The sequence below is a fragment of the Manis pentadactyla genome, chromosome 9 (genome assembly GCF_030020395.1).
Source record: "Manis pentadactyla isolate mManPen7 chromosome 9, mManPen7.hap1, whole genome shotgun sequence".
Lineage (NCBI taxonomy): Eukaryota > Metazoa > Chordata > Mammalia > Pholidota > Manidae > Manis > Manis pentadactyla.
In genome coordinates this window covers 23,280,009-23,294,812 of record NC_080027.1, presented here as the reverse complement: position 1 = coordinate 23,294,812, position 14,804 = coordinate 23,280,009, and the positions used below count along the sequence as shown (strand labels likewise).

The following is a 14,804-nucleotide window of genomic DNA, read 5'->3' as shown; positions in this document are numbered from 1 at the left end:
ACCAAACGGGCTGATTCTGGTTGTATAAAAGCTAGATAGGGTAAGGCAGATCAAATGGCAGTGATGAAGAAATTGTGGTGCAGAAGCTGCCTGCCTGGAGTCTACATTCATGCCTACATTGCAGTATGATTTTTCAGTTATTTGTATACCTTTATGCAGAACATTTATACCTTAACTTTCTAAAACGTTATCTTTACAACTGCTCTATAAGATTGGACTGGTATTCACATTCCCAGCACATAGAATGCCCAATAAATGTTAGGCATTTTCATCCTTGTTTTATAGATAGAGACTGAGCCTCAGAGATGTTAACTATTGGTCAAGCAGATGTTCAAACCCACATCTTTTGCATCCAGCTGCAAACTCTTCCCACCCAACCCAATCCTCCTCAATTGCTGTGTATTTTTCTGGGTTGTAAGTAATCTTTTTTCCCCCTTTTATTTAGCCTGTCCTGTTTCTTTAAGCATTAACTCACTGTCTACCCACTTAGGGCTTAATAAACATCAGTAATATTAATAAATACCATGTCAGCCATGTGCTGAAAATGATTTAAAAGATGAAACAAAGCCAATCAATTTCCCCTTTCTCTCCTCTTATTTCTCATTTTCCATAAATAAATGTCCCAATTCCTGCCCCAGACCTACACCTTTTAAAAAATATTTATTGCTTTTAAAAGCCTTTCCCAGCCCATCTTTCCTCTCCTGTTGGGCACTCTTAGTCTCACTCCTGGCAGCAGCTCTAAATTATCCTGTTGAGATGCTATCACCTGTTCAGCTCTTGTGTTTGTGCCAGAGAGCAAAGGCAGTTGGCAGATGGGCAGATGCTGGATTACTTCTGTGCTTGCAGAGATTCTCTTTCTGATGGGTTTTATACATGAGATTTATTAAGGGTCTCCGCCTGCCGACTTTAATGTTAGTCTCTCATATTAGACGTGGATAAAGATTAAAGTGAACTAGGAACAGTTTACTGTTACCATCCGAGAAACATCTTCAACAGCTTCAGTCCTGAACGGGTTCAGTTGGATTTTGTGGAGGGGCAGCATTACATGGTGACCAGTCACCCTAATGTCATCACTACCCAAGGCAACTCTTCCTCTTGATCACTGCTTATTAATGTTCATTGCTAGTGGCACAACAACACTAGAAGCGAAACATACAGCCCTCCCCCAAGACTATAAAATAGAAAAGGACCCAATTAAAAATTAAACCAAAAACACCAGTAAACACCTTTGAAAGGGCTTTTGTTTGTTTTATGTTGTTGTTTCACCTCCTGTAATCTGAAATGAATGTATTAAAAGCCAAAAAAGATAGCATTTATTGCACACTTTGTGCCAGGCATTGTCATAAGAGCTTTAAATCATGCTTTTGAGTACTTTTGCTACATCCCTTTTAAAGATGAGAAAACTGGCTTTTTTGGGCAGTTCAGGCACTAGCTCATAGTCACAGAATTGTGAAGCGAGAAATTTAAATCCAGGCAGTTGGACTCAAGGTCCAAGATCTTAACTATTATTCTGTATTATTTCCCAAGATGCCCAGATGTTGTCTGAGAATTTAAAAATAAATCTACAGCCTGTTTCAATTTTCAAAAAAGGGAAACCCCCATTCAAAGCAGCTTAAGTAAGAGGGGGGATTTAATGACTCCTATCAGTAAGTTACAGAACGGACTGACTGCAAGGATGGCTGGATCCAGGACTTGAAAGCTGCCAGGATTCTCTGTGTGTTCCACACTGAATGTCAGACTCATTCTGTCAGACCAGCTTGTGTGGGACCACATGGTGGCGGACCACATTGGGGAAGCTTCAGTTTCACATTCTAATATAAGCTCACAGAGGAAAATACTCATCCCTGCTGGTTCCAGTAAGATAAATTCCTGTGAAAGACTGACTGGCCCAGTTTAGTTTACACACCCATTCTTGGGTCAGTTCCAGTGGCAAGAGAGATAGAAAACTGTAATTTGCTCGATATGGGTCACATGCCTAACCCTGTGGCCTGGAGGGCTGGTTCTGTACCGGAAGAGGAGAGAAAATTGCTAAACAGAATATATAAAATGGCTGCTAAACTACCTACTGTGGATATGCTTCTTTAGAAGTGTTCTTATATGATTCATGGTCTTTGAATCTTAAAAACACCCTGTGAAGAGGGCAGATCAAGTATAACTAAGGAAATGGTGGTGGATTAAAGATGGCCACAGATTCGTTGTCACTCTCTCTGGTGAAGAAATGGAATTCATTTCCCCTTTCCTTAAATCTGAGCTGGCCTTATGATACTTAATCAATAAAATGTGGCAGAACTTACTATAATTATTTCTCAGCCTTGCCTTTAAAAGGACTTGCAGATTCCACTTTCTCTGGGAATGCTTACTCTTAGGACACTCCCACTGGAACCTTAACTAGTAAAAAGTCCAGCCACGTGCAGAGCCACGTGAAGGCACTCCATTCCACAGTTGCAGCTAAACTTTCAACTGACAGCCAGAGTTAACCGCCAGCAGCAATGAGTGAGCCACTGTGGACATGCCAGGATGCTCTGGTTGACAACACAGAACCAAAACAGAAACTAAAGCGCATTGGCTTATTGTCCTACAGCTAGAAAGTCTCCGAACTGTGATGCTAAACCAGATGCTCCTCTGACTCTAAGTCCACTGGCTTTCTTTTATTCCCCACTGACTCCTATTAAAAAGAAAATGGGCCTTAATTCAAAATCTCCAGTTGTACAATTTCTGCCCAGCTGCAGTTTGGGGGAGAGAAGCAGACAGTTCATTCATTCATCCATTCATTCTTCCAACAAACATTTTAGAAGCTCTATCTGGCAGGCAACTGAACAAAATGCACTCCTGGTTCTTGAAGAATTCAGAGTCTAATCAACAGAGAGCCCCATTACCAGATCATTTCAATAAGAACTGATAAGTGCCCTAATGAGGAATGTACAGGGCGCTTTCGGAAAACATATTGGACACTAAACCTAGCTTAAGGGAGGAAATCATTGGCACATCTTTTGCTGGGTGCAGGAGGGGATCTCTGAGTCTGTGTTGAGGATGTTGAAGAATATGTTTGGAATAAATACAATTATTCATCAAGATAAATGTAATAAGAAATGAGGAGGGAGGCAGGAAGAACCCTAGTATTTGGGATAAGGACATGAACGCCAGTCCTAGTTCCACCCTTCACTCACTTGTGTTTTTGGTTAAGTCACTGCACCTTCCTGTAATTCAGATTCCTGTCTGTAAAACTGAGGTGGGATCACACTATTTCTTCTTCATGTATACAGACAGTTCCTTTCTTCAACTCCTGTAAATTTTGGTATTCCTCAGAATTTGGTCCTTAGCGAGTTGCTCTTCTCACTCTGTAAATTCTCCCTAGGTGATCTCATCTACTTCTATACTTGGTGACCACTCATGGAAATGAAACCCACATCTCATGCTAGCCCAGTTCTGTGGGTTGTGTACCAGTGGATTCATCTGCTTACTGCACCTCACTGGATATTCCACAGGCACATGAAGTTCAACACGTTCTCGTCACCTTGCCTACTTGCTCATTACTCGTCCAGCTCATCACCTTGCCCACTTAACTGACTCCCACTTCTGATCTCTCCTTTGTTTGGCGGCACCACCATCAACATTGTTAGAGGCCTGTGAGGTCAACTTCACTCCCACTGTTCCCTCAACGTCATGTGCAATTGTTTGTCAGAACTGCCAATTTTGCCTCCTAAATATTTCTTCAATTCATTCCTTTATCTAGATATCCCTTAAACAGCTCTAATTCCAAATATTCAAAACTAAATTCATTACTTTCCCCTTCAAACCTGTTCCTCTCCCCGTGTTCTCATAGGATGTTGTCCACATCCACTCAGTTGCTAACTATGGAATTCAAGCCTCAGGGTTGATTTCTCCATCCACTGTGCCTTCCATAACCAGTTAACCAAGGACTCCTGATGTTTGGTCCCCCCTTTGCCTCTTAAATCTCTCCACTTAAATCCTGCGGTAGTGTCCTAATTGGTTCCTCTGCCTTCAGTCTTCAGTCTTCACTCCCTCTGACCTCTTCTCCACAACGAAGCCAGATCTGATCATGTCAGCAACTTCCCTCTCCCCCACCTCCCATTTTCTAGTCCTTTGATTCCTTTATGTTCTAGACTACAAAATCTAGGATAGGAGGCATAATCCATTTACCCTCTTCTGCCTGCACGAAGCACACTGTACTTGGCAGAAAAAATGCTCAATAAATATGAACCTGCTTTCATACCTTCTCTGATTATAGGTTATGTATAGTAGATAAAGCTATGACATGTGCTAGGTGTGTGGGACCCCAGAGGCAGAGTGTCATGAGTCACCACTGTTCAAGCTGCAGGCTTTTAATGACAGCTGTAATAGTACTAAATGAATTGTGCAGCCAGTGCACAAACGGATGCACATTCCAGGCATCTTCATGATGGAGCTTAGGGCTGAAGTCACCCTCATGGCTCTGGAAAACATCTTCCCTTCCTAGACCGCCGACTCTCGATGTGTAAAATAAGCACGTGAGGAGAGATGAAGTAAAACTTCAAAGACGGGGTAGGTATGAGAGGCAATGGGGTTCCTCCTAAGCTCTGGCGCGTGCGCGTGCGCAGGGAGCGGGCCTCACCCGCGCCGCAGTCCCGGCGGCCCCCGGGCGGGGCGGGACCAGGCCGATTCCCGCGGTTTGGCCCCGCCATTGGCGAGCGGTTTGAATGACGGAAGTGACGGGCCTCGGCCATGGCTGCCCCGCAGGCGCACAAACGGCTCCTGGGAAGCTTCCCGGCGGCGGTCGCCAGGGTCCTCTGTGTCTGAGCAGCGGTTCCTGACCCCGGGCTCCTGGGTCTCCGGTGAGTGGCGGGCGCGCCGGCCCTTCTGCAGCCCCGGGCGCGCACGACTCCCTGAAGCCCAGGAGGCCGGGGTGTGCCCGGAAGGGGGGGCAGGCCGGGAGGGCCTCAGCGGGCTGCGTCTGCGGGGCGCCAGAGGCTGTGCCCGGCAGCTGCGCATGGGCCTGTGCGCGGCCCCCTGGCCCGGGTAGCATGGGCCCAGAGCCTCCGCGGGCGCCCCGGGAGGGCCTCCCCGGCGGCCGCCGCCCGCCCTCCGCCCCCCCCCCCCCCCGGCCACCCGCGGACCTGGCCTGAAACCCGGGAGCACGGCCCGGAATCGTTTCAGGCAGAGAACGGGCTCCTCTTTAGTATCTCTTACCTTTAATGTCTCAGGAATTAAGTCCTGCCACAAACCTGAGCTTTTAAAACAATGGGGAATGTTTACATCTGTAATACTAAGAGTGTCAGTTTCACATTCATTAACTACTTAACATAGTATCAGAAAAACGTCTTGGGGTAAATATTAATACTCCTATTATATATTTTAAGTAAAGGAAATCAAAGTCTTAAGTGACATAGCCAGCCAGGGTCGTCCTGCTGTGAGTGGCCGTTTTGGGTCTTGAACCCAGATCTTCTAAGTCTAGTACCAATTTTGTAATTACAGTGTGCTAGGTGCCATTTAGTCCTCAAGACAAAGTCTTGCAAGTAAGTAGTACCCTCTGTTACTGGATAGTAATGCACAGAATTTTTAAATCCCTATTATATGAAAAAATAACAAGTGAGAGAAAAGGGGAAATGCCCTTACAGTGGGGTTACAATGGTAAGTGTTGAAGGAGAAATTGAAATAGAAAACACCTTTTGATAAATGCCACAGTAACTGTTTCAGACAACAACCGTCAATAAATGCTAATTTAGTTGGCAAAAGTATGAGGAACATGATATCTATATAGCCTCAACTATTTCTCCACCAGATACTTAGAAAAGTAGTAACTTCAGTGGAGAAACCTGGTAGACACCACCTTTAACCAGGTGATCAAAATTCACATCACCAGTAGTAAGACATGTTAACATCATTTACCTCCTGATGTGGTGCCCTGTGAGGGGTAATTTGTCACTTCTGGTGTTCTTGTCCAAAATGCATAACCTCAGTCTAACCACAAAAAGATTAAACACATCCAAGTTGAGGGACATTGTATAAAATATGGGCCAGTATTTTTTTTTTAATGTCAAGAGTTTGAAAAGAAAAACAGACTGAGGAGCTGTTTCAGAGTAGGAAGTTGTCGAACCTCAGCAACCATGCGAATGTAATTCACAGACTTTAATCTCCTGTATTCTGTAATCTGTTTGCTTGGGCGCTTCCCTTGGGCTGCTCCTATGAAGGCAGTCCTGTTCCTAAGAAACAAGGGACTTTGGCTTAAGGACTCCCCAGAGATCTTGGCTGAACCTTCCTGAGACTGCGTGACAGCCTTAAGAGGCTTCTCTTCAACATTCCTTGCCTTCTCCACTGAGTGGGTGAGATTTGCTCATGGTTGAAAAGGGTTCCTGGAGTTTTCCAGACTCAACTTTAGCAGACAGAGAACTAAATGCTGTTTATGTGCAAGACACTGTGTTTTGGCCTTGGATGTAAAACTGTAAGACCATTCCTGCCTCACTGAGTTTATGTGTTGATGGACAATTCACTGGAAAAGTCTTAGTCCCTATTAGATAACCCCGAATTCTAGCCTCTATTCTGTTTACACCTGAGTAAAAACAGTATCCATCCATAGTATGTGAAATACTTCCTTGTAGATGTTATTTATTAAATTAATTTGAATATTAAAATGATAAATAGCCTCTGCCCTTCAATTGTTAGGAATCTAACTAGAAAGGCAAATTGGCAGTGGGTGAAAAACTAGAGGAAGGTAATAACAAAACATTAGCCCCCATGTAGATGAAAAGGTAGTATGGGTTATAAGGCGAGTCAGTAATGAGGGGGTGGGTGGTCGGAACAAGAATTATAGAGGACAGCTTCATAAAGAGGGGTGGCTTAGGCTAATCTTCAGGAAGTTGTAATGTGTATCCATGTTAGTATCTAGGGAAGCAAATGAGAACACCTGAGTGTGAACAGTACTAGAATAGATCTGCTATTCCATACACTTAAATCATCCAAAACAATTGCTCTAAGAAAATGTTTAAGGATCATTCATTTAAAAATCTCACCTTTGTAATTATTGAAGAATTGTTGAGGGGTTGATGTGATTCCATACAATACAATGACACTTGCTGATCAAGTTACATGCAGGAGAGTGGGAGTTGAATCTAAGGACCAGGAGCCCTTGCAATTACAACAGTGTTGTGGGTTATGAACAAGTTACCAGAATTCTAAAGTTTTACATTGTGATTGTGAAGACATTACTTCTATGCTGACACAGCATTTAAAATCTTTGTTGTTCTTACATTTAAGCTAGGTAAACTTCGGAAGCCAATCAGAAATAAGTCAGATCCCAGATACTCTAGGTAAACAATAATCTGCCATAGTTGGGCAGAATTACTTTTTCAAGTAATTCTGATTCACCCTCCACTTAATCCCTTCCCACCCATCTGAGAACCACTGTTCCAAGCAACACCTAATTAATAATTGCAATTTGTAAATAAATTGGACAGTTTATTTGCATGTACACAGCTCTTTAAATGTCAGAAGTGTTAATATGTGTTTTAAAAATCATTCTAATCTTTGCTGCCCTATTTTAATAGATAGTTTACTTTTTTAAATTCAGAACCTTTAAAGTACACAGGAATGAAAAGAAAGGTAGTGAATGCTGGCAAGCTGAGATTGAGTCCTAATGAGGAAGCCTTCGTTTTAAAGGAAGATTATGAAAGAAGACGAAAACTAAGATTGCTACAGGTAAGATTTATTTGGAACAAAGTTCCAAATTCTTTGTCTTTTTTACATTACCAGTATTTTTTATCAGTATTTTTTACATTAGAATGTTTTAAATGTTGCATTTAAAAGCCTTTTCTGGCTGTTTAAGAGCCTAGGTCTTTCTTATTTACTAGTTTGGAACATCTAAAAGAATAGGCTAAAATGATAAATAGACTGAAGAAGAGTTTGAGCATTTGGATTATTTGACTCAATAATACTGGAAAATATTTCTTTAAACATTTAAAAAATATGTATAACCAATGAAGGTTGAAATAGGAAGATTAGAATGGCTTTGACAAAGACTTACTGGAGATTATTAGCTGGTAATGTAGTTTTAAGTCTTTGTGAAGCATGTTTTAGGTGCCATTTTGTCTAGAATTGGCCATGATGTACCACAGACATGGAGTTCTTGTCCAGCTCTGTCTGTACTCACTGGTCCTATATATATTTGTTGCATTGTATATACCTTTTAGCCTCTTAAAGGTTATTAGAATGATAATGACAGTCCCATTAGTGCTTTGGTTCGAGGGAAGATAATGGCCAATCAGGGAACTTTAGTAGTCTTGAGATTTTAATTTTTTTACATCACTTGGACTTTGCTGTATATAGGCCATATCTAATACAATATGAATATTCAGGACAACTGATAATACCTAAAGAAAATTCATTTAAGTTCCTGTTCCCAAACAGATTTTCAAAAAAGTTGAAGCCTCTTTTCATATAATGTGTTAAATATTAATTCTTAAGGTTCGAGAACAAGAAAGGGGTATCGCTTTACAGATAAGAGAAGATATAAAACAGAGGAGAAATCAGCAATTCACTCGTTTGGCAGAGGAGCTAAGGACAGAATGGGAAGAATCACAAACCCAGAAAATAAAGAACTTGGAAAAACTGTATTTGGCAAGTTTAAGGACTATGGGAGAGGGACATCAACAAGCCAAAGAAAATGTAAGTGAGCACTGGCTTGACTACCTGTCTGGTAATGATATTGGTTAAAAGTAAATTGTAATGATAAATGCTCATCTCATAAATGTATTTTCCTGTATGGAGTTTGTTTTGGGCAGCCTGAACATTTTTATAAATTTAATGTAATTTAAGAATGCCCCTAGCTTCATTTCCTAGTAAGTCATGTCAAGTAAAATCTATCTTCCTATGATGTTTAATTAGCAGTATTTTCTTCTAATCCTTAACTGTTTGGATAAATAATATACTAACTTTCTGAATCAGATGTTGTTCATTTCAAGCATTTTGGACAGACTCAGTAAGCTGAATTCAGATTTCCCATTTCATTATTGTCCCTCATACCTTCAAATCATGTATGAATATGTTGAACATATAAAACTTGAATTTCAATCACAGACAGTAAAAATTATTTGATGACTCAGTATTTAATACTGCTCTCTGACCTTATTTTGTTGTTTATTGTGATTTATGGTTGGAAAATACTAGAATTGTGGTTCCAGAAGTAGTCACACAGAGTAAACAAGCTGGTTCCAAAGAAGGCAGATCTTTGATATCAAACTATTAGTGAGGAAAGAAATATCTTTAAAGAATGTGGCATTCAAATATGTCCCTTGGTCCTGTGTTAGTCTGTTTTTATTAATAACCTTAAGTTCTGATATCAGATTTTTGTAGCTTTATTTATGCCACTGTTAACTTTGTGCCTTAGTATAGTACTTCCTAAACCTCTTCCATTTCAATACCACTTTTGTGATTTTTGCCCTAAATGGGGAGCCACCATGTTATTATGTGTTTGGCATTTTAATCTTGTTTAACATGACATTATAAGTAAAATGTATTTTTAGGAACCTGATTTGAATGCTCTGGCACAGCGGGCAGCAGAAAGAAAAAGAAAAGCAGAAATGAGGCATAAAGAGGCCCTGAAAGTACAGAAAAATCGAAAAGAAACATTAATGAAACAAAAAACCTGGTAAAGTAGTAAAGATTTTTACCACATTCTCCACTGACACTGATAGAACTGGAAGTAGAGGGTACCTTGGATATTGTTAAGCAGATGTTAAATAAAAGTCATACAGTGTATTTATTACATTTGTTGAAAACTTGGTTTAAAAATAATGCAATGGGGGAGTGGTTTGTGTAGGTGAATATAGTAACAAACGAGCTGTCTCTTCTAGTCTGACTATAGCAGCAATTACTAAATTTCTGGAGAAATGTAAGGCTCGTTCAGAATGCATGTCAACCAAAATGTGTCTGCCTCTGCCAAAGTCTGTCTGCCACTCAAATAGTTATATGTATAAAAACAAAAGAAAAAAATTAGGGCAGTTTAACATAAAAAGAGGTTGTAGACTCTTTGCAAGTTATTAATAGGTGTTTTTGCATGTTGTGAAAGTGTGGGAGACATCAGTGAGCAGTGGTCACTTTATATAGTCTTTATCAACATTGCTAGTTTTTTACAATAAACTTTTAAACTGAAGAACATTAATGTTGGGTCATTCTCCACTGTGGAGCTTTAGATATACTTCTTTCACTTGGTGAACATTTTATATGTCCGGTGGGTATGGACTCTTAAACAGCACATTGAGCCTGTGGGGTCAGACTGGAGCATTTCTTGGGATCCTATGTCTTTTATATTTTTAACCATGGGGTTTACCTGAGAGATTAATTTATATTATATTACCTGAGAGATTAATTTATAACATCTCTTGTTTTTTTTTTTAAGGCATATAAAAGCTCGAAAGGAAGCACTGCTTGTGGAAAAAGAGAGATCTGCCAAAGTTACAAGTCTGCCACCTCCTCCTCCAACTCTTTTTGAAGTAAGTTACTTTGAGTGTTGAGAAGAGCAGATCAAAATAGAATTCAGTGCAAAATATTATTCATTGAAACTTAATTTTTAATTGTGCAAGTAACACAGTATATCTGGAGTATTTAAAAAATAATATGGGGTATCCTTTTATGTATAAATAGTACGTCCTGATGTATATGGACCTTTTTGAAAGCACTGTACTAATGTTGTTCCCAATCATCTAATACCTAGTTTGTGTTCCATTTTACCAGGTTGGCTCAAAAAATTTTTGTTTGAAAAATTTTATCTGATTTTTAAAAAGCTATGAATAGATGGGCCTTTTTTAAAAAAATGCCCTTTGTTTATTGAAAAAAATAACTGGATTATTTGCCCTATCAACTTTGCCACATCCAGGATTTGGCCATTGTAAATAGTTACCATTTTACAGATAAATTAGGTTCAAGTGAGTTAATGTATACAAGATTATATAAAATGACAAGAGAGGTCTATATTTGTGAGTAAAATATTTGGATTAGTGATTTTAGAGCTTGCTTTTGAAAAAAACATTAAAGTGGAAATTTTAAAAGGTATTGGTTCCCTTTTTCACACTAGCTTGTGGTTATTGAAAAGGCTATTTTTTATCAAAATTACAGTTATTTTTAGCTAATAAGTAGAGGTAAAAAACATTGAAATACATGGTTAGCTACTTTAATTGTATATCTTTATTTATTTTTATATTTAGTTATACAAGTATATTTTATGTATATGCGATTAGCGTTAAGTACCAGATATTCACCTCTTAAGCCTCTCATTTTATCAGCCTGCTTTTATGTTAAGCCATCTGCCATGTGATACTTGATCCCGTAAGGTTCAAATGGAAGAATCAGCTTTCAGTCACTCCCTTGGTACCATGTTAAAAGGCTGGCAGTATTTATCTGTGATGCCTTTTGATTACCTTTGTCATATTTTCTAATGTTCCTAACAAGCCATAGTCAAAAATTTACAAAAAGCAAATAAAACATTCTGTGTAAGCAGTTTGGTAAATGTGAATTATATGTAAATGTGTGAGTATTTTTTCCCTCAACATTTTATTAGAACATTTTCAAAATACAAAGAAGTTGAAAGAAGGGTGCAGTGAATAGCTGTTTGCATTGTGTATAAACTTCAAGTAATTGCCTGTAGATATGTGTACATCTGAATGGAGGTTATGGAGAGGACATTTCATCCTACATACTTCAGCATGCCTCTTGTAAGAACAAGGACATTCTCATATGCAACTATAGTATCATTCTAAGAAAATTAATGTTAATCCCTTAATACAATTTAATCTACAGTCTATAATCAAAATACTTTAGTTGTTCCTAAACTGTCTTATTTTACTACTCTTTTTTTTTTGTTATCATTAATCTACAGTTATATGCAGAACATTTGTTTACTAGGCTCCCCCCTTCACCAGGTCCCTCCCACAATCTCCGTTACAGTCACTGTCCGTCAGCATTCTCACTACTCTTTTTAAACCAGAATCCAGTCAGGGTTCAGCCGTTGCTTTCGTTTTGTCTCTGGAACATTATCTCCCCTAACCCTAGCCAGCTTTTTTATTTTTTATTTTTATTTATTTATTTTTTTTTTTTTAATTTTTTATTAAGGTATGATTGATATACACTCTTATGAAGGTTTCACATGAAAAAACAATGTGGTTACTACATTTACCCATATTATCAAGTCCCCCCCACACCCCAATGCAGTAACTGTCCATCAGTGTAGTAAGATGCCACAGATTCACTATTTGCCTTTTCTGTGCTACACTGTCTTCCCCATGATACCCCCCCACACTGTGTGTGCCAATCATAATACCCCTCAATCCCCTTCTCCCTCCCTCCCCACCCACCCTCCCACACCTCTCCCTTTGGTAACCTTTTTATCTTCAGTTACCAAGAAATCTGTGAAGTGGTATTTTGGCACCAGACAGGTACTTGCCATCATTCTACATTTATTCATTGTTCTGCTTCTGTTTGAATAAAGAAGGGAACTTCTCTTATCACTGGGCATGAACCACTGAACCAAATGATCAAATTGAGAATCAATAATGGGAATAAAGCTATTACGTGCCTCCTGATGTGATGCTTTAAACTAATTAGCATCACCTAGTTAGTATTCTTGCCTAAATATAATTAGTTTTTAAACCTAAATTCTAGTTTAATGGAAATACAGTACATGGTCCCATGTGAAAAAAACAAATAAGGATGATGGATTAAAAAACAAAATTTTTTCATTGGATTCAACTTTAAATGTAAGTACTTTTAACCTAACTATCTGTTTTCTATGTTCCATTTTTCAGAACATTGAAGTAAAGAGAATTACTAATGTGGAAACTAGTAGCTCTACCTACCATCATCTTTACAGTTTTGTGAATAGAGAGATGGGCACAAAGCAGGTGACCGACTTACTGTTTGTTCATGATCCTCCCTTTTATTATTTCTCTGTTCATTGAATTAAGCTATGTCTTGGTTCTGTGTATGTTCTCAGATACCGAAGTTGAAACACCTCTACTAACCATCTTAGGCTATCTTTTAAGTATGCTTTGAATTATGTCATGTTAATATGAATGATGATTTCATATGAAAGGAGTTAATTACTTAAATGGTATATTTTTAAATAGCAGATTTTAAAACCTTTGTAATCATAAAAATAATATATGCTCTTTGTTAAAAATTTGGAATTAAACACGTAAACATAAACTATAGGGAAAATACCTGTGATTCCATCACCAAAATGTAATGTTGTTAATACATAAATGAATTCATTAATGTATATAAACATACACACATTTTCAAAACATGATTTTTAATAGGCACTTAATATTTCATCCTAGAATTTAACCATTCTCCCTTTTTTTTCTGCTTCTGTAAGTAATGCAAACATAATCTTGTACATTTTTGTCTACAACTGTGTTTAGAGTGGACTTCTAGAAGATAAATTATTGATTTCAAATTGTATAGCATTTGATACAGATACTTGATATGGATTATTAAATTGCCTTTTAAAAGCCTCAGCAACTTGAGAATGACCATTTATTTTATCATATCCTTGTGTGTATGGATATTGTGGCTTAAAAATTATTGCCAGTCTTAAGAGTAACATGATAATCTTGTTATAAATATCTTTGTAACAGTGGGTTTTAATTTTTGTTTCTTATGGATATATTTGGCAACTAGGAAAATAAACTTTCTCAATGTAAAATTCATATGGAGTTTAGGATGCAGCAAATACACATGCTCAATAGCAAGTGTTAAAATAAGTATTCAGTCAGGACCTAAAAGGAGTATAAGCATCATAGAATTAACTTCTAAGAAACAAAAGTAAATCTTGGAATTTGCTTAAAATCATAAATTATTACAACCTAAATATTATAATGTAAGAACAATAACTTCAGTCTGTTTCTCACTTATTCTTGTGGTTACTAGACTACATATTTGTAGATGTTCCCTTTCAACTACGATGGATGAAGAAAGTCTTATTTTTGCCCAGCTCTAGCTTAGAGCTAGTGTAACACAGCTTGCCTAGAGAAGGATACTGCTGACGATGTTGCAATAAGTTATTAAACTTTCCTCTTTGATAATAACTAAAAGATGTATCTCTTCTTCAATTTCAGTACTTAAAGTTTAGATCAGTAGTTACGATACAGTTTTTTAAAAACAGTCCCACAAACTAAAGCATTCCGATATTTTCAATTTGTTCTTCACGGCATCCATCACCTGAGAAAAATCTGTCCTTAAGCCTTGAGTTTAAATTGTGACAGTGGAGCATTGTGCTAGGTTTTCCAGGTAACAAAATTATCTGTGAATACGCTTATATCACATGCACAATAATTTAGCATTTTTCCTGGAGTAGAACGATAGGATCTTTACAGCACGTACCATGTAAAAAATACTTGTACTCTTAGCATGTATGTTTGGTTTGAGCATCTTTCTGCAGTTAAATACTTGTAGTTGTTCAGTCAGCTTCTTTAATATGTGATAGCTGCTATCATATTTGGTTTGAATATCCTGATAAAGTAGTGCTAAGATCTCATATATGTTGTACAGTTTGTCCTTGGCTGAAGAAGATGAAGGTGGCCTGCTCTATTCCTACTTGGAGCTAGTTATTCTCTAAATTATGTTTTGCTTCCTTTACTTTCTGTACAAACAATTAAACAGAACATCATATGCTTAAAATTTCTAATTACTCGTGGTTTTCATTGTGTTTGATCCTTTGTTAACAGCAGTTGTGTAGCATTTGTTAAAAATAGTTTTTTCACCCTAAAACCATTTTTCCAATCTGATCCACTGTATTTGCTGCAGAAACATACAGA

General features: G+C 38.2%; 1 protein-coding gene across 14 annotated transcripts in view; it reads left to right on the top strand.

Annotated features, from left to right (window-relative positions):
• Nucleotides 1-4,694: 4,694 nt before the first annotated feature.
• The window catches only part of CEP295 (centrosomal protein 295), a 42,599-nt gene continuing 32,489 nt past the window's right edge, over nucleotides 4,695-14,804 (top strand). For 7 of the 14 annotated variants that reach the window (XR_008999177.1, XM_057507121.1, XM_057507115.1 and 4 more), the window contains exons 1-7: nucleotides 4,708-4,836; nucleotides 6,189-6,320; nucleotides 7,565-7,692; nucleotides 8,458-8,658; nucleotides 9,516-9,640; nucleotides 10,391-10,484; nucleotides 12,792-12,887. Coding sequence is in view for 11 of the 14 variants with exons in the window: in XM_057507121.1 (XP_057363104.1) it covers nucleotides 7,585-7,692; nucleotides 8,458-8,658; nucleotides 9,516-9,640; nucleotides 10,391-10,484; nucleotides 12,792-12,887 (624 nt within the window). In the remaining 3 variants the exon portion in view is untranslated. Of the gene's footprint in view, nucleotides 4,837-6,188; nucleotides 6,321-7,564; nucleotides 7,693-8,457; nucleotides 8,659-9,515; nucleotides 9,641-10,390; nucleotides 10,485-12,791; nucleotides 12,888-14,804 lie in introns of those variants that run through there. The other 7 variants (XR_008999178.1, XM_057507122.1, XM_057507116.1 and 4 more) reach the window with 6 other exon arrangements.